Here is a 26,533-nt window from a genome sequence, read left to right as displayed (position 1 = left end):
GAAATTAAAGAACACGTGGTCTGTGAATGAATACCGGTAATGTATGGTATTAATATATGTTGCCCTCCAGGGCTGACATGAGCGTCTGACCTCAGATGTTTGGCCTTCAGAAGTGTTGGGTTGTATTGGACCTTCACATTTCCTTGAATATCGTCATTGGCTTTGACTAGCTACCATCTATGTGCGATAATCCGATTACAAATCTTTGATATGCCCCATTCCCTACCTATTTAGGCCCAAACACTGCCTTCTGAGTATCATAAGTATACTTCAGATCCAGGTGCCAATAATTGGGAGAAGTGGCCTTGGCAACCAGCCAAGCCTGGTCCAAAGCCTGCACGACCTCTTCTGGAAGTGGGCCCTTCTGGAGGTCTGCAAGGTTAGTCTCCAGCTGAGCGAAGCTGCTGACTCCCACCAAGACACCATCACGACCCCCATTGTCCATTCTCAAAGCTGAGTGATGGCGGACCCAGCGTAGAGCTGTCTCCAGCATTGTGAGACCGTGTTTCTCTACTACAGGCTCAATGATACTCAAAGCTTCGAAGGTGGCATCCCTGAAGTAACGTTTGCGATAATTGAGTCCAGCAGCGCTCGAGTCGCTGTATCTACCTTCAGCAGGGATATCTTTGGTCTTGTATTTTCCGGAGAAAAGACCACCGGCCAGCGGGTTGTAGATGACGATATCGAGACCGTACCGGTGGCATGCGGGAACGAGTTCAGTTTCGATGTTACGTGCTATCAATCGTGTCAGCTGGGTCGCCTTGATTTGAGATACCGAAACCAAGAGAAAGCGCATCACCTACTAATTGCGTTATACATGGCTTGGTAAATGGTGGGACGCACCCATCCCCTCTCAGCGCAAAGGATGCAGATTTCGGCCACTTCAAAGGCTGTAAAGTTGCTCAGACCGAGCTGTACGAACTTTCCCTCCTTGTGCAGCTGGTTAACAGCTTCCAGAGTTTCAGCAAATGGGGTGGCGCGATCTGCGGCATGCAGATAGAAGATATCAACCACGTCGGTTTGTAACTCCTTTAGAGAAAGCTCCAATTTCTCACGGACTACCTCCGGTTTGTGAAACCCGGGCTGATTTGGGTACCATTTTGTGGCCAGGGTCAGTCCACGCGACTTCCAGTTCGCCTTGGCTGTGAATGCTTCCTGTTCTCCGCCGATGTAGACACGAGCGGTATCAACTTCATTGAAACCTTGCTGCTGGAAGTAATCCAGGCATTTGTTAAACTCATCCAGCGAGGTAATCCTAGCACCCTTGGACTCGTCTGGGCCAAAGGTCATCAGCCCGAGAATCACTCTCGGCTGGGGGTTTTGTGCGATCAGGGGCATGGTAAGAATTGAAGTTTGTTCCTTTGTGAGGTGTGTTGTGAGATGAGATGGCGTGCGAGGATGGCGGGGCTGGGTGGAGTGGCTCTCTTATACGATGCCCTGGAACGCTCTGCGAGGAGCCGGGTGGACCTTGATACGTTGCATTTGTAAGCCGTCATCGATTTCAAGGTTGATAACCAACAAATTCCAAGAATTTCTAGATGGTGTCAGTATATATCAAGATTCGAAGAAGCTTACCTCCCTCGGTAAGTGCTATCCGAAGCCACAAAATGTATTGTATATAGAGCCCATCGACTCTTTGGGAAGTACCGCTAAGCTCCTAGGAGTTGGCGGGGTTGCGGAGGGTCCCGATAACGGATAACGGAGCTCATCGCAGCCTCCGCCATTCATTTCTTCCCGAGTAAAGGACCGGTCTTCCTGTCTATTCCATTCACCTGATTCCTCCAAAAAATGGGCTCTCTTCACCCGCGCTATGACGCAAGCGAAATCCTTCAGTTGGATCCGAGGAAAGGCGAACGGGATTACAGCATATTGATTATCAATCCCAATACGTCAACGCACATGACAGAAGCTCTGAAGCCCATTTTAGCTAGCATGAACTACCAAGATGTGCACTTCGAGTACTTCACTGCACCAGACTCTGTCACGGAGGTGGACGGAATTGAGATTGAACCGATTGCCAGCATCAACAACGCCGAAGAATCGTGCAAGTCGGCATTGAACTGCTGGCCCGTACGAGACTTTATCGGCAATTACGATGCTTTTCTTGTAGCGTGCTATTCCGCCCATCCATTCGTCGGCAGGCTTAGGGAGGACATCAGAGCAAGCGAAGAAGCGAGCTCGACGAGGAACAAATATGTCACTGGAATCTTTGAAGCATCCATCACCGCTGCACTCTCCTTGGTTAGTGGTTTCGCATTGGTTGATCACGATCCAATGAACCCAACAGCGAAGCTACGCAAATACCAAGAGAAGGGCAGCTTTGGCATTGTGACCACTGGCTCCGCGTGGAAGGAGGAGCTCACCAATGCGGTCCAGGGAGCCTTGGGTTATGACTATGAGGATGGGAGCTCTATGCACTTTGCGGGTGTCGAGACCACCGGCCTGACGGCAGTTGAACTGCACACCACGGAGCCAGAAGAAGTGCGACGGAGGATCATCGACGCCACCCGCAACCTGCTTCGGAACGCGGAATCTCGGGTTAAGGTTGTCTGTCTGGGCTGTGCTGGTATGGCTGGCATGGAGGAAGCGGTACGGGAGGGCTGTATTCAGGAATATGGAACAGAAGGTCAACGAGTACGAATTGTCGATGGCGTAGTTGCCGGTGCTGGAAACCTGATCACGGCCTTGAAGGCGGGATTCTGAGTGATAAGGCGGTCCAGGGTGACGGGTGTCCAATTATATCACTTTCGGAGGACGATATATCCAGATTTAGCATAGCCCAATGTATTTTAAAGCATTTTGACTCAAAACAATAAACTTCTATTCAGCACATATCTCTTACAATCCATTCTAAATGTCGTTGAGGTCCAAAACATGAGGTAGCAAGAGGTTCTGCCTGAGGCAACAATCTCGACCAAAAAGTTCCCCGCGTGAACGCGATACGCGTTAACGAGTAGCAACACTCGACGGCGTCTACGAAGGAAATATGCCAAGGTTCGTTCATTCTATTGATGCAATCATCACACAGAGCTCTCTATCCAGCTTGGATACCGATACTAATATCGGTGGCAATTGCAGAGAAATCATCACAATCCAAGCCGGCCAGTGTGGCAACAACGGTATGTGGCTCACCTCCGCGATCCATTCAACGAAACCCTTGATCATATGCTTTTAGACAGAACACGAGAAACTAGATTTCATGATATTGACATTTGCTCCACCTAGTCGGTAGCCAGTTCTGGCAACAGCTGTGCCAGGAGCACGGAATCAGCGCAGATGGAAACCTGGAGGAACATGCGACTGACGGGGCGGCCGGTGATCGCAAGGATGTTTTTTTCTACCAGGTGTGCATAAGAAGATTGGGAGAGCATAATGATCGCCGTAGCAGCTCTCGCTAACATACGTGAACAGAGTGACGACACCAGGTACATTCCTCGAGCGATTCTCCTCGACTTGGAACCCAGGGTAAGCTTCTCTTCACCGGTATATCACATCGACACACGATGATTGACGCAAAGCTTTCTTCCAGGTGCTCAACGCCATCCAAACCGGTCCCTACAAGAATATCTACAACCCCGAGAACTTTTTTGTCGGACAACAAGGTATCGGAGCTGGAAACAATTGGGGTACTGGATATGCCGCTGGAGAGGGCGTGCAAGAGGAGATTTTCGATATGATCGACCGCGAAGCAGACGGAAGTGATTCACTTGAAGGATTCATGCTTCTACATTCGATCGCAGGAGGAACCGGCTCTGGACTGGGAAGTTTCATCCTAGAACGCATGAACGATCGCTTCCCGAAGAAACTCATCCAAACCTACTCCGTCTTCCCGGATACGCAGTCCGATGTCGTCGTCAACCCTTACAATAGCTTGCTTGCCATGCGGCGATTGACTCAAGATGCCGACTCTGTGGTCGTTTTGGACAATGGTGCTCTATCACGAATTGTCGCTGATCGGCTCCACGTTCAAGAGCCCTCATTCCATCAAACCAATCAGCTCGTGTCAACGGTGATGTCTGCATCTACAACCACTCTACGATACCCTGGATACATGCACAACGACCTCGCCGGGATCATCGCCTCCCTCATCCCCACACCACGCAGCCATTTCCTCCTAACATCATACACACCCTTCACCGGCGCCAACATTGAGCAAGCTAGGACAGTGCGAAAGACAACCGTGCTAGACGTGATGCGTCGCCTGCTACAGCCCAAGAACCGCATGGTTTCCGTCAACCCCAGCAAGTCCAGCTGCTACATCAGTATCCTCAATATCATCCAGGGCGAAGCTGACCCGACAGACGTGCATAAGTCATTGCTGCGCATTCGGGAGCGTCGCCTCGCTTCTTTCATCCCTTGGGGCCCTGCCAGCATCCAAGTGGCTCTCACAAAGAAATCCCCGTATATTGAGGAAACAGGGCACCGTGTCAGCGGGTTGATGTTGGCTAACCACACCTCCGTCGCGACGCTCTTCAAGCGCATTGTCAAGCACTACGACATGCTCCGCAAGCGCAATGCCTTCTTGGATTCATATAAGAAGGAAGCCCCGTTTGCCGATGGATTAGGCGAATTCGACGAGGCACGGGCCGTTGTGATGGATCTGATCGGCGAATACGAGGCAGCCGAACGGGAGGACTACCTAGACCCCGACGCCGGCAAAGCAAATGAGCTTGGAGTATGATATGAGATGCTGTGGTTTCATTCCAAACCTGTTTTTTTTTTTAACCTTTTTGCTATTTGGGCAGGGCAAGGGGGGTTTGGGCGCATTATCGGTGTGTGCGTCGGCGTTTTTATTCACATTTACATTTTTCTTGCTTTTTTCTTGTCCCCTGTTGTCCTACCGATGGACATATCATACCAATCCAAGCTAGTCGCTATTTAAAATTGACCATGAACACGTAGCCCCGTATAGAGGGTGTCAACGTGGTAGGATTATGATTTGTACTGATTAGCGTGTGCAGAAGGGATCCGTGGGTAATACCACATTAGTGATAGATAGGACGATGTGGAGATATGTGGAGAGGGAGACGGTGAAATTGGGTAGCGGGATCGACCTTCACTTTAGGCACTTAAGGCCCTAACCCAGGAAATGTACGGAGTACACGGAGTTCAAAGGCACAGCTATGTTGCCCTGCAGTCCTGCAACACTGCACAGGATGCTCTTACCGATGCAATAGCTCCACGCGGATCATCCGTGCCTAGACGGACTTGGCTCGGTCGACTCGTCTATTCGTCCGTATGGACGATTCACTTGCAGAGGTCATAGCTCCTTTTGTCGACTTGCACTGGCTTTTCTCCCTTTTGCATTGGATTGAGTGGCATCATTTGAGTACTATGTAGTCCGTATGTAGTTCGTATGTAGGATATCATGTTGCCTGAGTACCGTAGTAGGATAAGTCCGGTCGAACACCTTGCCACTCTGGTGGCGCAAGACCCGATATTTGGATTCGCTTCTAAGGTTCCGATTTGACTCTAGTGAGATGAGAGTACGAAATAGTTCAAGGGTGAGAGTACACCTGACTCCTGAACCATCACGTGAATCCTTTGAATGCACGGGCTCGACATTCCGATCATTGGGCCTGAGTCCGCCTGGATTGGTCCGCGTGTACCGAATATGGAGAATTCAAAGAGAAAGCAGAAGAAAGAAGAAGAAGGGAAGGGTGATCCAAACTCTTGAAAGCAGTGGTGTATATGGGTAGAAAAGTATAGGGGGACCAAGGATATGTCAGCCATCAGACCCCCATCTATATAAAAACCAATTAATTCCAATATTCGATATCACCAATTCCAAGCCAAATTCAAGCCAATTAAATTCAATTAAATCCACAAAAAATCCACTAAAAATCCACTCAAATCTCAAAATTAAACTAAAAAAATATCCCAAATTGCCTAGCCCCAACATAACTTTGGTCCACTGATTCCGTCACTGTCGCCTCACTGAGTCAGCCCTGCTTCTTTGGCCTTCTCCCGTGTCTTCCGACCCTATATATAGGCAGGCCATAACCAACTTCCCTTCCCCCTTTACTACTTTCCTTCTCGACCCCCGGGCGCTTAATCCCTTCAGCGCCTAACACATACTTCTTTAAATCCTCCATCTCCCTCCCTCTCTCTCTCTCTCTCTCTCTCTCTCTCTCTCTCCCTCTCCGCACTACCTACCCCTCACCAAATCTCCTATACAGCCAGACCACAATGCCTCCCCGCAAGCCCCGTTGCAACTTCAAGGAGTGCAAGGAAGCCGCCCAGCGCATCGTCGGCGACTGCAGCTTCTGCACCGGCCACTTCTGCTCCAAGCACCGCATGCTGGAAGCCCACTCCTGCACCGGACTGGAAGACTGCAAGAAAGAATCACACGCTCGAAACGCCGATAAACTGAACAGCGAGCGTACCGTCGTCGTCAAGGGTGTATGAGAAGGGACTACCAACCAGAATGGGGACTACAACCAGAATGAGAAATAGCCGTGTTCGCTTTCTCTCGCTTTTCTCTCGACTGAACAAAGGGGGGATGGCAACAGATGACCAGTCAGTTCATCTCTAGGCCCGGCGCTATCTCGCCTCCCCCCCTATCTTATCTGCCTCGGTTGATCAGGTGCCATCCCCTGCTTGGCTTGGCTTCGTTTCGGTTCGAATCGATCCGGTTCTTCCCTTTCTTGCCTCTTGCGGTGTTGTTGGATTTAGCGCGGTGTTTCGTTTTACCATCTTTACTATCTCCCCCTTTTCAATTTCCTGGGGTTTGGTCTTTCTTTTTGGTTCGTGATCTATATCTAGATCGGATTTGGTCTTTGGCTACGGCCTGTTGGGTTTTGAGACTTTCAGGTCTTCATTTGCATGGCGTTGTGTTTGGTGTTGACATCTATCTTTTGATCTCTTGATATTTAACTTATCTACTGTTGCTGCCACTGCTGTTTCGCATCTTGGGCATGCCTCTTTCCTTTTCCGGGACCGCTAAATAGAATCCTTCTGGGTCAAGTTAGCCATGAACTATACATATTGTTGAAGTCTCGATACATTTCCTTCGTAGAAAACCTGTATACTTCTGGGAGAATCTCAGGTAGCTAATCGGCCATTTCTGAAACACGGCGGGCCCTTAACATTACTAGAGTGGAAAGAAAGATTCATAATTACATAGATGGTATGCTGAACTGAGATTGTATGATTGCAGTGAAACTCCATTTGAACCACAGTACCCATTTAGCCCGGTCCGATCTTCGGCCTATGCGACAGTCAGCTTGTAGTCCTTGAATGTCCAAAGAAACCGAACAAAGTAAAGTTAGTAAGACGTACATATCATGATGCTCACTCAGCCGACTGAGATACTTATTCAGCTCCTCCACACGCTCCTTATGTGTTTTGACACCTTCGCGCTGAAGCCGCTCATGCAACTGTCCCGAAAAGTCAGTTCTGTCTGTCCAACAAAGCCGAAGTCAAAAGACCCCGAGCCCAACAAAAAAAGACAAAGAATACGAAAAAAGAGTAGAACAACAACACATACCCGTTTTCGTCTAATCTCTTCGGCTCTCTTTTCAGCCTCAGTCTTCCCAGGCGCATCCCTATCCTTCCCTCTGTCTTCCTCAGATCTCACACCCTGCTCCTTTTCATTCTCTGGTTGATCCGTATCCGGCGTTGACTCTGGCTTTGTCTGTGTGGTTTCTCCTTCCTTTTTCTTTGAACTCTTCTTCTTTTTCTTCTCTACCCGTCCTCCACTGACTTTACTCCCTTTCAACTTGAGCTTACCCCCGCCGATGGAGTACTCGTCGCCCGCCATACTGGCGGTGCTGGTTTGGGTAATGCGATACGATGAGTTTATTCGGATTCCTGCTTTTGGTGGTGTGACGTGCCACTTGGAGATATATTGGGCCCCGAGGAGATGATAGGCGCGCGGCGTGCGGAGTAAGAGGAGGCGGAGTGGCCGATCGGCCGAATGAGTTGTCGTAAGGGGAGTTCGTTGCCTTTTTGAGTGGAATGTAATATACGACCGAGCGGAGAGTAAAATATTTGGCTGTTGATTGAGAAGAGTTCTTTTGTCGCGGTTTGAGGTTGAAGTTGGAACCAATCAGAGGCGGTGGCGGGTTGGATGGTTCTACACATTTCGGCGTTCAAAGACTTCCATCAGAACATATCACATTCAGATCAACGGCCATATATCGGATATCATATCTGCTCAATACATCATTTCGGGTATCTCTTGAACATCACAGGCCTACAAATATTATGCTCATTATGAAGCAACAAAACACTAGAATCTTCGTGTCTAGACTTTTCTGTGTTTGTGTCTGCTCGTGGTCCCGGCATACTTTGGCAAAGAAGAAAATTCCCAAATAATGGCTAGACCTAAATGCGCCGTTGAGTATGGGGTGAGATAAAACGCTTTGTGGAGGACCTACCTCATCCAAACAGAGTCATGGATTATCCGAGAAGAAATACTAAATCCAGGTTGTAATCTGTTCAAAAGCCAAGCTGATGCTTCAGCGTTATAGAGTCGCCTACGAAATATAGAACTGAAGCATACACTGTCACTCAGTGCAATTCACATTAGTTGTTAGGTTATTCGGAGTTACTATGAGGCTCCTACTAATGGAGAAGTCTATAGAGTAAATTTATTCTCGAACAGTGATACAGTAGAAGACCCAAAGCCATTCAACCTAATCATCCTCGGGGTCAATACGATAGTTCCCTTCAGACGTCAACCAAGAGTACCTCAACTTTCGGAGCATTTCCAGTACACCATGGTGACCCCTTTCCGAAGCACATCTCTGAATCTGTTGCCCATAAATTGTCGGTTTGCCACTATCCCCATGCTCCAATAGCAACACAATGACATTGAGATATCCTCCAGCAGCAGCAATATGCACTGCCCTCCAACCTCGATCATCTATAGCTTCCACGTCCGCCCCTTTCTCAAGCAGCAGTCTCGCAGGACCCTCTGCACCACGTCGACAGGCATAATGTAGAGGTGTTTGTTCTTATTGTGTGAGAGCGTCTAACTCCGTCCTTTCCGATAAGCATAGTGTATCGGCATCTTTGTCGAATAAAATTGCTGCGTGGTGAAGAGGAGTCCAATGTCCTGGACCATAAGACCAATCTGAGACTAGGAGTAGCAGACCTTCAGGTCTTTAACGGTCTTCAAATTTCTCCGCGATGATCGTCCACACATTGCGACCATTCAGCAAGAATGGTGAGAATCTCACCGCATCAAGCTGGTTGGCTGGGCTTAGCGGACAAGTACTCGCCAATTTACTTCTGACTTGTTTAACAACAAACAGCTCATTCAAGTATTGCAACATGGCTCTCTTTTTTGATGAGCGTGATCAGATTTGAATGTAAAAGAAGTTCCATCTGGAGACCGCCTATGGATCCCAACTGCGCGTTTATTACATTTTCTAGGGCAAATGAGAAGACGGGAGAACAGGTACGTGAGGAGAAAGCAAAAGGCGAACCCAAAGGCATTAGAAGGCCGCACACGTGGTCGACTATTCTTGTTGACGATGAATGTAAATTTCAAACCGACAAAATACACTAGACAATGTCACCTGCTTCGATGTTGAATCCAAGCATTTGAAACTGGTTCAATCTATAGTTTGGCGGACTCGCTCAAAGACCGATGGCCATATACCACATTCGGAGGCAATTCAACCCCCCAAGCGATCTTACAATCCAACCGCGTATGGTCAGCACTATCCGAAACCGAATCAAAGGCTTCATATGGCTTGACAATATCCCGGTAGGCAAACTCGCCCACACCACCCTCACCTAGCAGAATCCACCTGCGAGCAATCTCCGTCGCAGCCTCATCTCCATCACGCTCCCCATCCAAAGCCAGGAGAGCCCCAGAAAGTATCCAGGCGAAAGTAAACATAATTCTCCGGGCATCAGCCAGCAACGCTGCCCGCGGACGAGTTGGTGAGACTCGAGAGAGGAAAGAGATCTGAGCCTCCTTCAATGCGCCCGCGAGAGCCGGTGTGCGGATCAAAGACAGGACACGATCGAGCCACCCTAACAGAATAGAAAGGGTATTTCCTTTCATCAGGAAGCGTACCAATTCACTAGCCAAGACGTTCGTGGTACCCTCCCAGATTGGATAGACGGCTGCAGCGCGGAGAAGGCGCGAGATGTTGAATTCAGGCTCGTCTGGTTCGTCAATATACCCGACTCCACCCATGGCTTCCTGGCATTCCTGGACGCCCACCATCGACATCTTGCTGACAACACCCTTGCATGTGGCAGTGAGAACCCGGAAGACGACTTTTGCTTCGGCAAGATCCTTGGGCATGTGTGCGTGTCTCGCGGAGCTGGACGTATTCTCAATCAGACTCATCACTGCAATTGTGAAGAAGGTAAGATTGATGGCACCGCGATGTTTGACCTCCACATCTGCAAGAACCCGCAGATGCATTGGAATCAACCACAAGGGCTCGCCAACAGTACTACGTGACCTGGCAAAGTTCTTTGTGATGCTAATAGCACGACGCCAGGTTGAAAGTGTTCCAAGAAGCGTCTGAATACGGGTGGTATTCAACAATGGGGCAATAGTCACAATTCCCTGATCGAGTTCACCGACTAGGTGAGCGCGCATGCCTTTCAGTTCAAGCTCAGCTGTGGGTAGCTCCTTGGTACCAAGCTTGTTTTTCAGGCGGTGGATGCGCACGCCATTGGAAACTTCTTCGGGCTTTCCATCAGGTCCGATGGACGTCTTCCGCAGTGGCGCGATGAATGTGCTCAGTTTCCCAGATGCTGTCTTGGCTAAGAGAAATGCGACATTGGCGTCTGTTGCGGAGGAAAAGAACTTGAATCCGCTGATCAGGTAGTCGCCCTCGGCGAGGACGTCAGATGTTTTTGATCCTTGGGGCAAGGGTGCGTAGGTAGCCCAGGTCTCTGTATTTTGCACGTCACTCCCGCCTGCTCTTTCCGTCATCCATTGGCCGGATGTCCAGTAGTCCTCTCCTCTGGAGGTCAGTCTCCGAAAGACTGTGTGCAAAATATGGTCACTTGGCAGGTCTTTGAGGCGTTGTGACAAGATAAATGCCGCTCCATCGGACATACTCATCGGACATCTGTACATGGATGATGAGGGGGCATATAGATACACACTTTGGGTCCGGTAGTTAGTACTAATATGCAGGAGACAATATAAGATGCCATGACATACGCAGCATATTGAACAGTCCGCCTATCGACGCCGTAAGTGTGGTCATATCCCAGCGAAACAACCCTGGAATATCCTTAGCCAAATGCATGTAGAGAAATTAACGAGTGACAAACCCATGCCTAGCCCCCCACTTTCCCAGCTGCTTCCATCCCTCAGTCGTGATTAGTTTGTCATATCCATATCGCTGACCCCAGACATTGTACTTCTTGACATACGGCAGGTTGGTCTCTGCGTCGGCGTTCCATGCAAAGACCTGGGGGAAACAGCCTCCTCGCCAAATTGAGCGAGGTGGGGCTCAACCAAGTTGAGGGTTTCTGCAGGAAGATACCCTATTTCCTTCAGGTCAGATTGAATAGAAGTGGGTCGTTGCGCTAGACTTACATCTTAGCATCCGTTGCAGGCTGATGTCTGAAGTGTAGGTATTCGGCAATTTCTCGAGCCGGGTGAATATACCAGACTCTGCGGATGCAGGAACTTGAGTTTGACTAGGCATGTTTTGGATGTGGCTGAACTTGAAAGCTGTTTGAGAAATATTGATATGTTGAACAGAGATCGATGAGTGTATATAACTGTTTGCCTGTTATCAACCGCGGTCCGTCCTATATTGAACAGCCGAGAGTGGTTGTTTATTCGCGATCATAGGTATAGATTGTAGCACTTGACGAAATCCCGCAAAATCACCGAGAAACGAAGTTGATAGCTGTCGACTGCATTGATCAAAGTCCGCCGAATCACCGAGACGAGTCGAATTACATGCGGGGAAGTTCCTTGTCACGGCTCCTCGGCATCGCTAATCCTGGGGGATGTGCGCCCTAAGGTAGAAATGGTAAGAAGTATGGCTATAGGTGAAAAAAGTCTTGATAACTGATTGGTGGGAGGTACCTAGGTATGGAGTTTGTTGCAAATTGATGCCGAGGGTAGACACCAAGGACCCTAGTTGTTACCTTCTCTTTTTAATGTATTTCAAATGCTACCTAAATGAATATATATATATGTCGCATCCAGGAGAAACGTAAGGCTTACTGTATTCCGCCGTCTAGTCCTTCGATTACAGTATTGACGGGCTAAGCAAATCCCTTGTCAACATGCCCGTGTCTTCCATCTTTCCCTCTATTGATATTCCTGACGTTGATGTCTGGACTCTTCCCTTTGAACGAAAGGACACAGCTGACCCAGATCATAAGAGAATGATATATAATACTTCTCATATGACGTACATAGTCTTCACTTATTAACAATGTGTAGTCATTTACCAGGATGATGATAGCCAGCAATACCATACCTACAAGAGTATCCAAAAAGGCTGCATTGCATTTGGGGAAGGTTTAGGTTGAGGTTTGATTGGAAGGAGGGCGAAGTACTCGCTTTATTTACTCCTAAAAGCATCGACACATCTCTCATAACATGGGGGACAGTGTAGGCTGGGTGGATCATTTCTCCTTCAAACCCCGTATATACAGTCGGGAAGTTGGCATTTCACTTCAAAGACTGTGGCGCCAACACATTAGTCACTCATATGTCAGTCTTGCCAACTGCGAAGGAAGCCGCCAAGAGGGTAGGACTCGGAGAGGATCGCATCATCCTTCTTGGAGACCAGCATGATCCGGAACTCAAGATCGAGCATTTCACTTCAATCAGAAATATCACTGGGTTGACCAAGCGCCGGGCAGCAATTATCGAGCCCTCGAAAACTTGCATATTTATTGTCTATTTGTCAGGAACAACGGGAGTCCCCAAGAGAGTTTTCCTCTCCCATCGAAATTTTCTTTCCAATGTTCCTCAGCCAAGTGCTGGAGAGGGTGGTCACCTTGCTTGGGATAATCTCGACGGAAATGCTGATGGGTGCTAGCCTTTGTTCCATTCTATCACATCTACGGTGAGTTGATGTGCCTCCCCTGCGGTCTTTCCCTCTACCTATCTATGTTGTATAGAAACCGAGGAAAAGGAGCGAATATCTCAAACATATCTAGACGGAATAAAAACATCACTAGAAAGAACATGGATGAGACTTCACACGATCAAAGCGGTCCATTATCCTGTTATAACACGATGCAAATATATAGTAATTTGTGATCGCGTCGGCGATATATATATTCCAGGAGGATAGCCTCACCCTTTTGCTCCGGAACGTCCTAAGTATTTCTATACGTACCTAATTGGTGGAAAACTAGATAAATTCTCTAAAGATAGTGATATAATCTATATCTCGGTGAGCCCGACTCCGGGTTAATAGCGTCAGCTCGGATAGGAAAGTCCCACTTGGCATAGGAGACTGCAGAAGGGTACTTATGTACTGTACCGGATAACTTCGCCCGCTTTTGGCATTCACATTCCATTTTATTTTCCCCAATGTGCTCGATGTATTGGATTCAGTAGCCCCAGGGTCATCCCACCATCCGTGGGTGGCGGCGCATGGGACATGCAGGGCCTCTTCTTCACCATGAAAGTTGGGCCATAATCCGTCTATAGCCGGCTCCCCGGGGAATTCTGGTGGCGTAGTCATTAAATTGCGGAGATATCCCCAGCTGACATTCGGCACATACTGTCTAGTGCGAGTGCTGTAGGCTGACGCCCATGGCGCTATTGGGCGCCCCCCCAGCCTGAAGGCCATGTTGAAGAATCTTGGTATATTGTGGCGGGGAAGTAAGACGTGGGGAATCCTGCCTCGGAAATGGCGGGGCATTGGCAGGTAAGCAGACATACTTGGATAACTGGTGATTTACTACTGAGGTTAGTCGACTGGTGGACAATCTTTTGTAAGTCGAACATCCCTTAGTAGACGCCAATTTCCCGAAGAAATGCAAATGCCGAACGCTATCGTCGCCTGACTCTGTTGACTGTCTGATTAGTATATAAGAGGCAAACGGGGATTTATCGGATTTTCCGGTCACAATTCGACTAAAATTGTGAGGCTTGCATCCCTTTGCCCTAGCGGCTGTCGGACAATTATCGGACTAGATGCAATAAAACAAAATTCGGCTGTGAAGACAAGACAACGCCTACACATTCAGACATTCAGGCCGACGAAAGAATGGTAGGATCATAATATGAGTGGTTGACACAATTGAACAATCATGGGGAATGCATATATAAAAGGACGATGTGTCCCTCGACTTCAAGAGCCAGCAGCTTAATTTTGAGAAAAATCAACACAAGATGAAGGCAGCCTCTATTCTGACTCTGACAGGTCTGCTGTCATTAGTCAATGCTCATGGATACCTGACCATTCCTTCAAGTCGTACTCGGCTTGGCTTCGAGGTAAGATCTCGGATGAGTCTATGGATGTGTTGTACCAGACTGACCTTATTAGGCTGGCATCGATACCTGCCCCGAATGCTCCATCCTTGAGCCCGTCTCTCCATGGCCCGATCTTGAAGGTCCTCAAGTTGGCCGAAGTGGACCATGTGGTTACAATGCCCGAGTTAGTGTTGATTACAACCAGCCCAGCGCACACTGGGGTAATATAGTCGCCACATATACTGCAAACCAAATTGTTGAGGTGCAATGGTGTGTCGACCACAATGGTGATCATGGTGGCATGTTCACCTACGGTATCTGCCAGGACCAGGCTCTAGTCGACAAATTCCTAGATCCAAACTACCTTCCAACCAACGCCGAGAAACAAGCTGCAGAAGACTGTTTCCTGGCGGGTGAATTGAAATGTACAGATGTTACTGGACAGAGCTGTGGCTACAGTCCGGACTGCTCTCCCGGTCAGCCATGTTGGCGCAATGACTGGTTCACTTGCAATGCATTTAATGCCGACAGTCGACGCGGCTGTCAAGGTGTGGATAATGCTCCATTGAACTCCTGCAAGACAACTATCGCCGGCGGCTACACCGTTACGAAGAAGATCAAGATTCCAGATTACAACTCAGCTCACACCCTGCTGCGCTTCCGCTGGAACTCTTTCCAAACTGGCCAGGCTTATCTTCACTGTGCTGATATCTCCATTGCTGGTTCCGGCGGTGGATCAACCACAACCAAGACGTCTACAGCTACGACTTTAGCCACTACGACGACCAAAACAACAACTACTGGAGCATGTGCTACTCCTGCCACCAGCGTCTCGGTGACTTTCAACGAAGTGGTGACCACCGTAGTGGGTCAGGATATCTTCCTCACAGGGTCAATTAGCCAGCTGGGCTCTTGGTCTACCTCGTCGGCGATCGCTCTGTCTGCAGGCTCATACACATCGTCCAACCACTTGTGGACTGCCACTGTGAGCCTCCCTCCTGGAACCACATTCGAGTACAAGTTCTTCAGGAAGAATTCAGACGGTAGCATTACCTGGGAAAGTGACCCTAACCGAAGCTATACTGTGCCAGCAGCCTGCTCGGGAACTGCAGTCACTGCAAGTACAACCTGGCGGTAGAGGAGTTCTGGGGGTAGCACACTGTGGTAAGGGATATGGGATGGTATGATACGATGTTATGTGGAATATGTACATGGTTTTATTACTAGGACTTGAGTAAGCAGGATTCAAGAGTCAGCATCAATATTTGAGCAACATTTAGTCCCTAAATCATCTATAGACTGGAAGCACTATCTTGTGCAGAGTGTTGACACGGTACATCTATTCCTCCGAAGTCCAAGGCTGTTTCGGCTGTACTTGCCAAAATGACATTGGTTTCGCAACCAGCAAAGAGCATACCAAAGCAGTAAATTATAGGATTTAGAACACATTACTTGGGCAATTCGAGTCATTCCGAGATAATCATTCGTTGTCCTTTTTTCAATATGCTGGTCATTCTGAATCATTATTTTGTATGCCGAGATTTTCCATCGCCCCGACCTTAATCGAAGGGAATTGGGCGTAGGTTCGACCCGCCCATACGCTTACGCATCTCAGCGCCTGCAGCCACGGTACTAGGTACCTTAATACCGCAGCAATCACCAAACCAGTCTGCGCTCTCATGAGGATGGTCGTGGCCATGGGCATGGTTATGACCGTCATGCTCAGCACCTGCCTCAGATGGATCTGTCATACCTTCAGCAGCAGGCAGTAGGCTTCCAAACAAGAAATGTTGCATAATAGGAAGTTTGCCCAGCACTTCCTTAACAAACATTTTCTTCATGCCGCTCTCAACCTTGGTCCAATTCTTAGAACCAGAGATATCGTCCAACATAGGACTATGCCAACGCAGTCCCTTAACAGTCTTGACACTATCGACCCACCGGACCTGGTCCAGATATAGATAGTTATCACCTTCCTCATCCAAAGTAGCCGTATTGTGAATACCCAACGGAGTGATATACGGGTGCCCGACAAGCTGACTAGCTCCAAACAAGAACGGTAGGAAATGGTAGTCATCCAGACCCCAGACACCATGCGATCCAGCAGGCTCAAGGTAGTAAGCTGACTGGATTTCGCGCATGAGATGCATGTATTCGACATAGACCTTCACCACGACGACGGGGAAGTCGCTAGCAGGGAGAATACCAAGTTGGTACAGGCATAGCAGCCACATCATAAAATTCAGTTCATGACCAGAGCCGTAGTCGATGCGCTCTCGTGAGCCCAGGCAGTTGATTAGATATGTCGAGGCTTCTTCGGTAGCGCCAGCGTCTTTCAGCCCTAGAATGTCGGTATGCCATGATGCGCTCTGTGCACTTACATCGTCGCACAATGCTCGGAAGGCAGGATTACCGAATCGGGATCCGCCTTGGTCGATTGGCGGGTTTTTTGCTAGGAGGGAGCGTATCTGAGTGACAACTGAGACGATCTTGGAGATGGATTCGGATTGAGGGATTTTCTGGAGGTCTTTGATAGAATGCCCCCGCACAGAATCAGTTAGACCGAACACAAAGGCGAGGACAAGTTTGTGAGTTGGCGAAGAGAGAAAGAGTTCATGATCTTTAGGGGATAGGATGCGGCGGATTGGGTGCCGGTATTGGTGGGCGGAGAGGTCTGGCGGCGAAGGAAGAGGAGGGGTTGTTGGAGTTAGATCGCGGGAGTTGGGATTTGCCCTACGGGTATTTGACCGCAAATCAGAGAGCTTTTTGGAGAGATCTACCTTCCCCGTAGGAGATGGTAAGGATTGATGTGATGCCATTCTGTTGGTTAGGTGAGGGGAGAGGAAATCAGTCGGATAAGTTGATAATGAGCTTGACGCTGACCGCCTGCCGTAAACAGGGCATGACGCAATTTGCCAGAGGATGGAAGATAATGAAATATTACTTTGTCAGGTCATACATGATGATCGAAGTAGATGTTCGAAGTGAAAGATGTACATCGGATGGTCTATATCAACATGTCAAGCCTCATCAGTCGCAATGACACCTGCGATCAACACTTGGCCCAAGTGGGTTAGGGTGGAGCATGTGATCGCTTCCCCGGATTGGTCAGGTGACCGAGATCTTCACAATGTCTCACGTTTTTGCTTGATGTCACATTGTATGCCACATGATGGCCATAGCACCCTGAGAAGAGGAGCAGTCAAAGAAATGCAGATAGCAAGGCTTCAAATTACGAGACCCAGCTACTGAATAGTTTTCGCCGTGAAAATCGTGCCTCAAACAGCTACTTTTCATCCTCTGTTGACATAGAAGGTCCCAGCGCTTCAGACCTGCATAAAACTGGTCCTAGGCGACGTCGGATTGGAGCATACTTTCCTGGGCCAGATCAGGGAACCAAGCACGCCATAATGAATACATTCGACTCATCGGCGCCGTCTCCGACGGGTCCCAGCAACTCTGAAGGAGCAAACCACAACCACTCATCGTCACGCTCTCCCACAGATTCAGCCCTGTCATCGTCCCTCGGCAGCACCCGGTCCCACTCAAGCTCCTCCTCCCGAAATCATGCACGCAACTCGAACCCAGTCCAGACCTCAAACCAATCCACCGAGTCCACGCCAATCAACGCAGCCGGTCCCGCGGGGCGCAACTATCAGTCCACAGGACAACCAGCCGCCTCGCAGCAGAAAGACCTTGGCTTAAATAACCAGAACTCTGGAAATGGAAATCAATCAGCGAACCAAGACGCGACCCCCGAGCCCCATCACTCCTGGTATAGTCGCTTCGCGGAACGATATGGCAGCCTCGAGCTAGAGAATAAAGGCAGTGTGGCCCGCGACCACCTCGCATTAGGTACGATATGCGCAGCCAAATTTTGGGAAAAGCCACATAGAGCCCTCTAATGCCCACTCTTTTTCCAACAGAACGAACCTTCCTAGCCTGGATGCGCACCTCCTTAGCTTTCGCCTCAATCGGCATCGCAGTAACGCAACTATTCCGTCTGAATAGCACCTCCCCAAGCACACATGCCAATTTCCTCGACCCATCCGGCTCGCACCCTGGTATTCTTTCACCAGACCTCGCATCAGCTGCTTACGATTCCGCCGCGTTCCACACTTCCTCTGCATCTGCTCGTCTTCGTAGCGTGGGTAAGCCCCTCGGCTCGACTTTCATCGGAGTCTCGATCATTATACTTGCTGTTGGATTCCATCGCTACTTCCAGAGTCAGTATTGGATTATTCGGGGGAAGTTCCCGGCTAGTCGGGGTAGTGTGGCGGTTACGGGTTTAATGGCCGCTGCGCTGATTGTCGCTACTTTCGCGGTCATCTTGGCTGTCTCACCAGGGGCGGTTGAGACCTAATTTGGAGATTGTCATTGCGACCCCTTTATAACGTTCCTTGTGTTGTGATAGTCCCCTTTTGCTTTGTTGGTTTGCGTGCTGCATTTACACTTTCGGATTTTTCGAGTTCATGCGTTTTTGCTCAGGAGCGTGGGTGGCCCGTCCTTTTTAATAGCGAAGAGAAGGGAGGAGCAAGTACATATTTGGTATGCCTTGGCGTCTCGGTATACTGATGTTGACGATAGGCTATATACAATCATGATGAGTTCAACCATATGTAGTCCATGCGTAACCAATCTACAAAGCTTACATGCAACTAAAAGTCAATAAAAATATTTCGTTCTTTTCTGTCATGAACGCCCCGAATTCACCCGCGCCAGACCAGTCTAGGCACAATGTAGGAAGCAGGCGAGGAGACAGGGAAACTACAAGATGGTCGGGAGTATATCGACAATGATAGGGAGAAGAAAAGACGGGGAAAAAGGACCTGGGCAACATGGCTTGCAAACAATGCGAAGCAAGAAATCAGAGAAAAAAGGAGCAGAACAAGAACCGCTTAAATACAATCCGTTCATCGCGGGCCGAGCTTGTCTAGGGCGCGTGCACCCTGTTCCTGCCACTCCTGCTTGCTCACCCACATGTCATCCTTGTCGGCGATCTGAAGGAAATTGTGTTAGCAAGGTCGAAGTCAAGTGCAAATACAGGAAACTAACCAAGTTGGCGAGAACAGCACCACCCAAGAACACCATGTGTCTTCGGCGTGGGGGATCTTCGATGCGGACCTTGAATTTCTGTAACATCATTAGCCAAGTCATATTGATAAATTTGCCGGGAGTTCTTCAACGTACATTCAGGCGCTCTGGATCGCCACCCAATACCCGAGTGAGCCACAGCTGCTTCAACTCCTTCTCCAAACGAGAGGGCAAACCGGGGTACATGCTGCTACCACCGCTGAGCACGATGGCCTTGTATAGACTGGAGCGAACATCGACATCGGCGCCCTGGATACAGTTGAAGAGCATTTCAGCCATACCGGGCTGGTCCACATCAACCAAGTGAGGTTGGAAAAGGCACTCGGGGGCCTCGAAGCGCTCGCTGCCGACGCGGATGACACGGCCGTCGGGTAGAGTGTACGATTCGACGAGAACGGTGGTGTCTTCGGAAAGCTTTTTGTCCAACTCAAGGTCGTAGGAGACGTAAGCGAGCTTCTCCTTGATCTGGCGAACGGTCTCGAAGTCGGCGGTTCGGTTCAACGCATAGCCGCGGCGCAGAAGGAGGGCAATCAGGTTACGAGTGACGTCGCGACCGGCGACATCCAACCGCTTAATGTGGTGGTTAAGTACAGTCGACTCGTACACGGGAATAATGTGTGTCACACCGTCACCGGAATCCACAACCACGCCGCTGCTCAGACCTATAAAATGACATCAGTATTCACCCCGAACTCACGCTTCGGTCTGGTGGCACATACCCTGGGCATACAGTGCCAGCACCGCCTGGATCGCAACATAGACACCACCAAACCCGTATCCCTCGAGCATAACTTCGGCCATCTGCTCGCGGTTCTTCAGCGGGTTCATCGGCGGCTCGGTGAGGAGAATCTTGCGATCTGTGGGGTCAATCTTCATCTTCTCGTAAAAGGTGTAGTTCCATAGATGTTGCATGTCATCCCATTTCTTGACAATTCCATTTTCCATCTAAAGTAGACCTGGTTAGGCATTGACAACACACTCGCCTGGTTTGCGGAGAGGGCGGGGTAGAACAGGCAAGAACAAGGCCCGACATAAACATACAGGATAGCTAATCTGGAGCATTGATCGTGCAGCAGCGGCTTCATCACCGCACATGATATCCTTGACGACGATATCGCCGCCCTGCTCCTCCGTTCGTAAGATGGGCCGCCCCACTATCGAGGGAAACTGGTGCTCTGGGAAGTTCTGGCAAGGGAATAGAAATTAGAGAAGAGTAAAGAGGGACTGTAACAGCAGTGCAACATACCTGGGCGGCATAGCCGACCTTGAGGAAGCCGGTTCCTCCATCGAGGACTGCGGAGTAGCTTGTTAGCTTGGAGCTGGGACACGGTAGCCTGGGAGGATCGGTGTGTACCAATGGGCATTTCCGCCATCTTGGAGGAATTGGGGATTCGACAGTTGGGAGGAGGGATACCGTCGAAGAGTGGTAATCTTCCTAGAAACTCCCAAGATGAGCAGAACTAGGAGGGTTCAGGGGAGGGCGGAGGTGTTGGAGATGTTTGAAGTCGAGCGCACGACGGACGGAGCATCATAACTTACGTGACCGTACCGTACCTGATATTCACCCCACAGTTGGGGGGGCGAGCCGCAGCCATGACGGTATGTGACGGCATCATCGCATTCTTGAACCAGGCAAGCTCAGCAACGATGGAAATTGGCGTAAATAGAACATTTCAGCTGTTGAAGAGTAGTGGAATAATGCTGAAATCAATATATGCGCAAGGAACAGTATAGTACATGTGGAACGCCTCACATCAAGGGGGTACACACGTGGACTTGGGTACGAGAGCACATCAAGCATAGAATTTGAGCATAGAGATAATAAAATATCCACAGTAACAAAGTCCAATTGGTGAGATCTAACCTAAAGACAGAACCCGTTGATAGCATTGAAGAGCTTCCAGTCGGCCGATTCCGATATCCTCGGGAAGCACGCGCTCCACCATTCCTATCGTCCCTAACCCATACAAGGATCAAATTGCCCTACTTAGGTGCACCCTTGCTAAAACTCTTTTGAGCCGACATTTGAGCTTGTTTCCTATAGACACCATTGTACCCCATTTCAATCCACACCTAAGAAAACAGTGGGCAACGATGCCACAAATCGGCTGGGTAAGTAGCCCCTAGACCATCTACATACCGAACCCAAGAAATAACAATGCACGCAGTATGGACTCGGGTCTATGGGCCTAGCAATGGCCTCCAACCTGCAGCGGCACCTAGCCACAAAGAAGGCATTGAGCCTGGTCTACTCAAACCGCACGATGTCGCGCGGATCGCCCCTGCAAGCACTGGGAGCAGTCCCAGAGCCCAATTTCGAGAAGCTGGTCTCTAAATGTGGGATTATTTTCACCATGGTAAGCCGATTCTGCCGCGAAAATGCATCGCAATGAAAGTCTCATTCTGTGTCAGGTCTCGAATGACTCAGTGCTCGAAAGCCTGCTGTCCACCGCCATGGGTTCAAGCCAGTCCCTGAAGGACAAGATCTTCGTTGATTGCTCAACAGTGCACCCCGAGTCCGTGAAGTCTGCTATATCGCAACTGAAAAGCAAGGATGCATCGTACGTAGCAGCGCCGGTCTTCGGCGGGAACCCAATTGCCGTGGATGGCAAGCTTGTTTTCGCTATCGGGGGGCCTAAGAGTGCGACTGAGGCTGTTAGACCTCTGATCCAGGATGTGATGGGTCGACGTGTGATTGATTGCGGTGAGGATGCTACAAAGTCCTCGCTTCTGAAAATTGCTGGTAACATTGTGACCGTTAATATGATGGAGGCTGTTGGTGAGGCCCAGGTCTTTGCCGAGAAGACCGGGCTTGGAACTGGTGCCATGGAGGAGCTTATTGGAGAGGCTTTTGGTCCCGTTGCCGGAGGATATTCTAAGAGGTGTGTGACAATATTCTTTCGGTGCTGGCATTGGGGCTTTTCATACTGATCATTACATCCAGATTGACTACGGGGGCTTATGCGCCACCCATAGACTCCCGCCCTGGCTTTGGGGTTTCTCTTGCTATTAAGGATGCTAGACATGCTATGTCGATGGCCCAGGAACAGGGGGTTGAGCTTCCTGGCCTTGAGGTCGCGCGGGCTAATATGGAGGCCGCGAGAAAATATGGTGGAGAGTGTCTAGACAGCAGTGCAATGTACGGGACGCTGCGCCAGAAGGCTGGTCTGGAGTTTTGGAATGAGAAGAGTAGGAGAGAGTAATGTGAAATCATGTATCCAATAAGATGCAGAGTAATTATTGATAGGAATATTTGTACTTGTCTGTATGTCTAGACCGAAAAAGATCCCCGAAACATCTTTGGCCGCACTTATATGAGAAGGTGAGCCGTAGCCCTTCTCACAGCATGCTTATGCCCTGTATTGAGACTCGGTTAAAAAAAATGATACATTCCCAAAATTAAACAATTTGACTTGCGAAAAGCCAGAATTTCCTTTGCGCCGAAATCAATTGCGGAATTGAAAGATATGAGCCAAAACCATCTAGGCAGAGGTCAGACAGTAGTTGGAATGCAGTCCGCTTAGGCGGGTTTGTAGTCTCTTGGTGATTCTACTCTATATGAGCTGTTGGGCTGTGTTTTCGGCTTGATCCTCGCGGTGTCTGCCAAAGATGGATACGTCTCCGCAAAGCTAGGCCCCAGAGACCAATTAGACAAATTCCTCATATGCCGTTCAAAGACGGGGTTAATAACCAGCTCGTCCGAGTCACCGGCTGACAATAAACAATCCGTAGCCTCGTATGGCCAATTGACGTTCATGTCACGTGTAAATGGGATGGTCCAGTTCTCAAACGGGTAGTTCTGATAGTTTGTAATGATCCTGTCACGCATTCCGGGCCAGGGAACGTAATCCATCCAAGCAGGGTGTGGATGGAGAATTTGTGTTGGGCGCGGGGTCAACCATTCTGGGAGTCTCTCATAGTTCTCTTGCGTAGGGTAAATTTGCCAGCGCATGAGGAGGAACATGGTGTAGAGCACGGCAACCTGCTCCGGCAAAGAGGAGATATCTGGAAAGGCACACAGTATATCTGTGAAAACCTTTGAGACCGGATGGGAGTAGACACTTCTCTCTGGGTTTAGCAATGAGGAGACACTCGGGTACGGTGGCCCGGCTAGGTTTTGCCTAGGGATGCCTTGAGCGGCCTCACGTTGCCGGCTTTGAAGAAATTCCAAAAGAATGTTATCCAAAGGACATGTCGCTGGTAAGTTTTGTATTGGGGCGGCGAATGCAGGTGGCCCATGCTCAGAGGTAGTAGTCAAAGGATGTGGGTATATTGGTGACGGAGAATTCAGCGGAGGACAGCGGGGGATTTCTGAGCTGCTGCGGTGTAGCTGGTCGATTTTGGGAACACTATGCGAAGCATCAAGAAGGAAATTAAACCCTAGACGCTCTTCTGAGCCGAGGTTCAGGCCGTGTGTGATATTATGGCGTTGCGAGTCCAATGCGACACGGAGAGAGGCGGAGGGGGGGCCTCCATGGGTACTATTGCGGCGACTGCCAAGAGGAGGTGCAGAATGAGTCGGCGAAGGTGTATCAAGGCTGGCAGTAGACTCGGGATATGATTTTTCGCCTGGAAGTAGTGGTTGACTATTGGGAGTGAGGTGATCGGTGTCGGGCAATGGAGATGTATGCAAAGGAGGCGGGGCGAGACTGGGTATAGCTAGAGAAGGAGATGGATCTGTCTGGATTAGTTTTAGACTTGAATTTCATTGGGGTGCACAACTGACCTGATAGTTCGGGCTTAGCCATCAATGGTTGGAGGATGCCCATTGCCGCCTTGAGCCCTTGACGGAGCTCTGCGTTCTCCGACCGAATAGCCTCATTCTCCCGCAGAGCTGCTTGGAGATCAAGGGAGGGTTTCTGCGATGACAGCTCCCGGACCTGCTGCTCCAAAGCTTCTATGTGGCCTTTGGTCCTTTCTCGAATTGCGCGTTGCGCTTGACGGTCATTGGCCCGCTTTTTTGCCAACTGATCGGGGGTGAGATTGGCGACGCCTCTTGATGACATGCTATTCAGCTTGCGCTTGCGTCCTGATGTTGTGCCATGATCCAAGACCCCCTCCACGTCTATCGACCCCTCACGGGGAAGAATTGGGGAAGGCTCGAGTCTGCCGAGGGGTTTAGCCCGCGAACGATCAGATAAGTCGGACAAGTCGGGCTGAGGCGCCACATGCTCATTGGCGTTCGAAGCGCGGGTGGCCATGGCCTTGCACACGCGCTAATTAAGATTGGCCATTCGGGTGGAAATTATGGAATGGAAGTGAAGGAGTAAGAAGTGTGAGTATGGGGTGCTGCTATGTGGGTCAAGACGGTGCCCAGGTGAATTCCAAAACGTTTTAAACTTTTATGCGGCCCAAGGTGGTATTGCATGGCATCACATTCGTTGGGAATAAATTGACGATATTTCTAAATATAATATCTAGGAATAAGAAGCTCGTTTCTACGAAACAGTTGATGAACATGAAGTATTGAGCCAAACAAAAGAATGTACAGAGTATCAGCGCCATAGGGGACCTTGAAAAGGATCAAGATTATGCACAAAAAAACAAAAAGAAGTTGGTCGTGTCGATCATATACAAAGGCTTTTTTCAAGGTCCAATGCAAGAAAGCATAAGCCAGGCAAGGGGGTTGATGATAGGGGGCAAAAGTTCAAAACAAGAAACATTATTGGATCATATGACCCATTTTCGAGATCTATCAACATATTAGTATTAACATCTTAGTGAACGATGGTTCACAAACATACCTTAGTCTGTAGATAGCCTTCAATTTCAGAGCTCTTAATTCCTCTCTGGCCCCCAGTCCGCCATGCCAATGGAATCATCGGCACCCGCTCCTTTACGAGAACCTCCCGATTTGGGCCCTCGATAGCGCGGACTTTATCGGGGTTATTGGTAAGTAGGCGAATTCCTTCTGGGATGGCATCCGCACCACAACCAAGATCTTCCAAGATAGCTGTGGCCAGTCCATAGCTTCGGGCATCAGCTGGATGGCGGAGCAAAAGGTTTGCCTCGACGGTATCCGACCCGAGATCCTGGAGATTGTATGCCTTCAACTTCTCCCCAAGACCGATTCCACGACCCTCCTGACGCAGGTAAACAATCACACCTCCTTTCGAATGTGATGAGAGGGATTGAACCTCTGGCGGCGCATCAGAGGCAAGACCCTCAACCGGGAAAGACATCAAGCGTGCCGCCTCATCTAGCTGCTCGCCGCAATCGCACCGCGCCGACCACGCCGTTTCTCCCGTATAACACTCCGAGTGAATTCGCACCAGGGGCGGCTCGACCTGCTTTGGCGTTGAGGGTGACCCAGCCAGATCGTCATCATATCGGCTGCTGACTCGGCCTGGGTGCAATTTCCCAACGTACGCGCCACGAATCATTCGGTCCATCTCGGTCTCTCCTGGCCGAACGCTGTCCAAGCTCCGGCTGCGAATATTGTTTCCAAACACAATGGCCAAATGCTCCTTTCCATCCAAATCATTGTGATAGAGATGCAAAAACATTTCCGCTCCGTTGGTCGTCGGGATGCGCGCCCGCACAATGCATTCCACTGCTGGGAGCCGCGAGAGTAATTTGGGAGCTTTAGCATCCTGGCTCTTATGTTGAATATCTGCCGCCTGGCTTTCGTGAAGGACTGCGGTAGGATGTAAATCTAAGTTCAATGTGCCACCGGGGGTCGCAGGTGGGGTAAATGCGGGCGATATCAATGAGTCCGGTAGGGCCGGGGTTTGTTCGCCTGTAGTGCTCTGACTCAAGTCATTCAATTGTCCATCTGATCTGGTCGGAAGCGAACGCGGGGCGAGCTTTGGTGAGGCGTGGGCCGGTAAGTCGGTCATTGCGACGGGGCGGGGTAGTCGGAAGGGGTGACGCGTGAGGCTGCTGAGGGTCTAGTGTGCAGGGGTAGGGATTGAATGGCGCAGATGCATCAGACGAATATACACTTTTAATTGTAAAGTTGACTCTGCTCCGGCTATGCTCCCTCGGCATGAGGAGAAGATAGCTGAGTCATCTCTATGTCACCGCTTACTCTAGCACATTCTCTCGGGCGGTCCACAT

The 26,533-nt window shown here is 49.6% G+C and overlaps 14 protein-coding genes across 14 annotated transcripts; 7 read left to right on the top strand and 7 right to left on the bottom strand.

The window, feature by feature from the left end:
* Positions 1-226: 226 nt before the first annotated feature.
* Positions 227-1,338, bottom strand: N7500_007934 (aldo/keto reductase family protein; the record flags this gene model as incomplete). The annotated part of the gene is made up of 2 exons (XM_056679078.1): positions 227-735; positions 804-1,338. The coding sequence occupies 2 exons, from the start codon at positions 1,336-1,338 to the stop codon at positions 227-229; spliced, it is 1,044 nt and encodes a 347-aa protein (XP_056529450.1).
* Positions 1,339-1,788: 450 nt separating this feature from the next.
* N7500_007933 (aspartate/glutamate racemase family protein) lies at positions 1,789-2,703 on the top strand (the record flags this gene model as incomplete). The annotated part of the gene is made up of 1 exon (XM_056679077.1): positions 1,789-2,703. One exon carries the CDS (start codon positions 1,789-1,791, stop codon positions 2,701-2,703), a length of 915 nt encoding a protein of 304 aa, XP_056529449.1.
* Positions 2,704-2,986: 283 nt separating this feature from the next.
* Positions 2,987-4,681, top strand: N7500_007932 (gamma-tubulin mipA; the record flags this gene model as incomplete). Its single annotated transcript, XM_056679076.1, has 5 exons — positions 2,987-2,994; positions 3,079-3,119; positions 3,226-3,344; positions 3,412-3,465; positions 3,530-4,681. The coding sequence occupies 5 exons, from the start codon at positions 2,987-2,989 to the stop codon at positions 4,679-4,681; spliced, it is 1,374 nt and encodes a 457-aa protein (XP_056529448.1).
* A 1,508-nt stretch (positions 4,682-6,189) lies between these two features.
* Positions 6,190-6,408, top strand: N7500_007931 (Nuclear protein; the record flags this gene model as incomplete). The annotated part of the gene is made up of 1 exon (XM_056679075.1): positions 6,190-6,408. One exon carries the CDS (start codon positions 6,190-6,192, stop codon positions 6,406-6,408), a length of 219 nt encoding a protein of 72 aa, XP_056529447.1.
* A 780-nt stretch (positions 6,409-7,188) lies between these two features.
* Positions 7,189-7,762, bottom strand: N7500_007930 (DUF1754 domain-containing protein; the record flags this gene model as incomplete). The annotated part of the gene is made up of 3 exons (XM_056679074.1): positions 7,189-7,210; positions 7,282-7,379; positions 7,490-7,762. 3 exons carry the CDS (start codon positions 7,760-7,762, stop codon positions 7,189-7,191), a joined length of 393 nt encoding a protein of 130 aa, XP_056529446.1.
* Positions 7,763-9,568: 1,806 nt separating this feature from the next.
* On the bottom strand, positions 9,569-11,636 carry N7500_007929 (uncharacterized protein; the record flags this gene model as incomplete). Its single annotated transcript, XM_056679073.1, has 5 exons — positions 9,569-11,084; positions 11,144-11,206; positions 11,257-11,396; positions 11,444-11,472; positions 11,525-11,636. The coding sequence occupies 5 exons, from the start codon at positions 11,634-11,636 to the stop codon at positions 9,569-9,571; spliced, it is 1,860 nt and encodes a 619-aa protein (XP_056529445.1).
* Positions 11,637-12,659: 1,023 nt separating this feature from the next.
* Positions 12,660-12,992, top strand: N7500_007928 (uncharacterized protein; the record flags this gene model as incomplete). Its single annotated transcript, XM_056679072.1, has 1 exon — positions 12,660-12,992. The coding sequence occupies one exon, from the start codon at positions 12,660-12,662 to the stop codon at positions 12,990-12,992; it is 333 nt and encodes a 110-aa protein (XP_056529444.1).
* A 1,307-nt stretch (positions 12,993-14,299) lies between these two features.
* N7500_007927 (Carbohydrate binding module family 20) lies at positions 14,300-15,518 on the top strand (the record flags this gene model as incomplete). Its single annotated transcript, XM_056679071.1, has 2 exons — positions 14,300-14,401; positions 14,454-15,518. 2 exons carry the CDS (start codon positions 14,300-14,302, stop codon positions 15,516-15,518), a joined length of 1,167 nt encoding a protein of 388 aa, XP_056529443.1.
* Positions 15,519-15,939: 421 nt separating this feature from the next.
* N7500_007926 (serine/threonine-protein phosphatase 2A activator) lies at positions 15,940-17,199 on the bottom strand (the record flags this gene model as incomplete). The annotated part of the gene is made up of 1 exon (XM_056679070.1): positions 15,940-17,199. One exon carries the CDS (start codon positions 17,197-17,199, stop codon positions 15,940-15,942), a length of 1,260 nt encoding a protein of 419 aa, XP_056529442.1.
* A 591-nt stretch (positions 17,200-17,790) lies between these two features.
* Positions 17,791-18,743, top strand: N7500_007925 (uncharacterized protein; the record flags this gene model as incomplete). The annotated part of the gene is made up of 2 exons (XM_056679069.1): positions 17,791-18,235; positions 18,307-18,743. 2 exons carry the CDS (start codon positions 17,791-17,793, stop codon positions 18,741-18,743), a joined length of 882 nt encoding a protein of 293 aa, XP_056529441.1.
* A 550-nt stretch (positions 18,744-19,293) lies between these two features.
* N7500_007924 (actin-related protein 2) lies at positions 19,294-20,847 on the bottom strand (the record flags this gene model as incomplete). The annotated part of the gene is made up of 7 exons (XM_056679068.1): positions 19,294-19,380; positions 19,436-19,513; positions 19,571-20,136; positions 20,194-20,419; positions 20,516-20,659; positions 20,721-20,767; positions 20,829-20,847. 7 exons carry the CDS (start codon positions 20,845-20,847, stop codon positions 19,294-19,296), a joined length of 1,167 nt encoding a protein of 388 aa, XP_056529440.1.
* A 721-nt stretch (positions 20,848-21,568) lies between these two features.
* Positions 21,569-22,677, top strand: N7500_007923 (NAD(P)-dependent oxidoreductase; the record flags this gene model as incomplete). Its single annotated transcript, XM_056679067.1, has 4 exons — positions 21,569-21,586; positions 21,643-21,831; positions 21,887-22,356; positions 22,419-22,677. 4 exons carry the CDS (start codon positions 21,569-21,571, stop codon positions 22,675-22,677), a joined length of 936 nt encoding a protein of 311 aa, XP_056529439.1.
* Positions 22,678-22,994: 317 nt separating this feature from the next.
* On the bottom strand, positions 22,995-24,675 carry N7500_007922 (bZIP transcription factor; the record flags this gene model as incomplete). Its single annotated transcript, XM_056679066.1, has 2 exons — positions 22,995-24,151; positions 24,201-24,675. The coding sequence occupies 2 exons, from the start codon at positions 24,673-24,675 to the stop codon at positions 22,995-22,997; spliced, it is 1,632 nt and encodes a 543-aa protein (XP_056529438.1).
* Positions 24,676-25,136: 461 nt separating this feature from the next.
* On the bottom strand, positions 25,137-26,313 carry N7500_007921 (GTP cyclohydrolase II; the record flags this gene model as incomplete). The annotated part of the gene is made up of 2 exons (XM_056679065.1): positions 25,137-25,166; positions 25,219-26,313. The coding sequence occupies 2 exons, from the start codon at positions 26,311-26,313 to the stop codon at positions 25,137-25,139; spliced, it is 1,125 nt and encodes a 374-aa protein (XP_056529437.1).
* Positions 26,314-26,533: the final 220 nt, after the last annotated feature.

This window comes from Penicillium coprophilum, assembly GCF_028826855.1.
Source record: "Penicillium coprophilum strain IBT 35676 chromosome Unknown utg000005l_segment0_segment0, whole genome shotgun sequence".
Lineage (NCBI taxonomy): Eukaryota > Fungi > Ascomycota > Eurotiomycetes > Eurotiales > Aspergillaceae > Penicillium > Penicillium coprophilum.
This window is presented reverse-complemented; position numbering and strand designations above follow the sequence as displayed.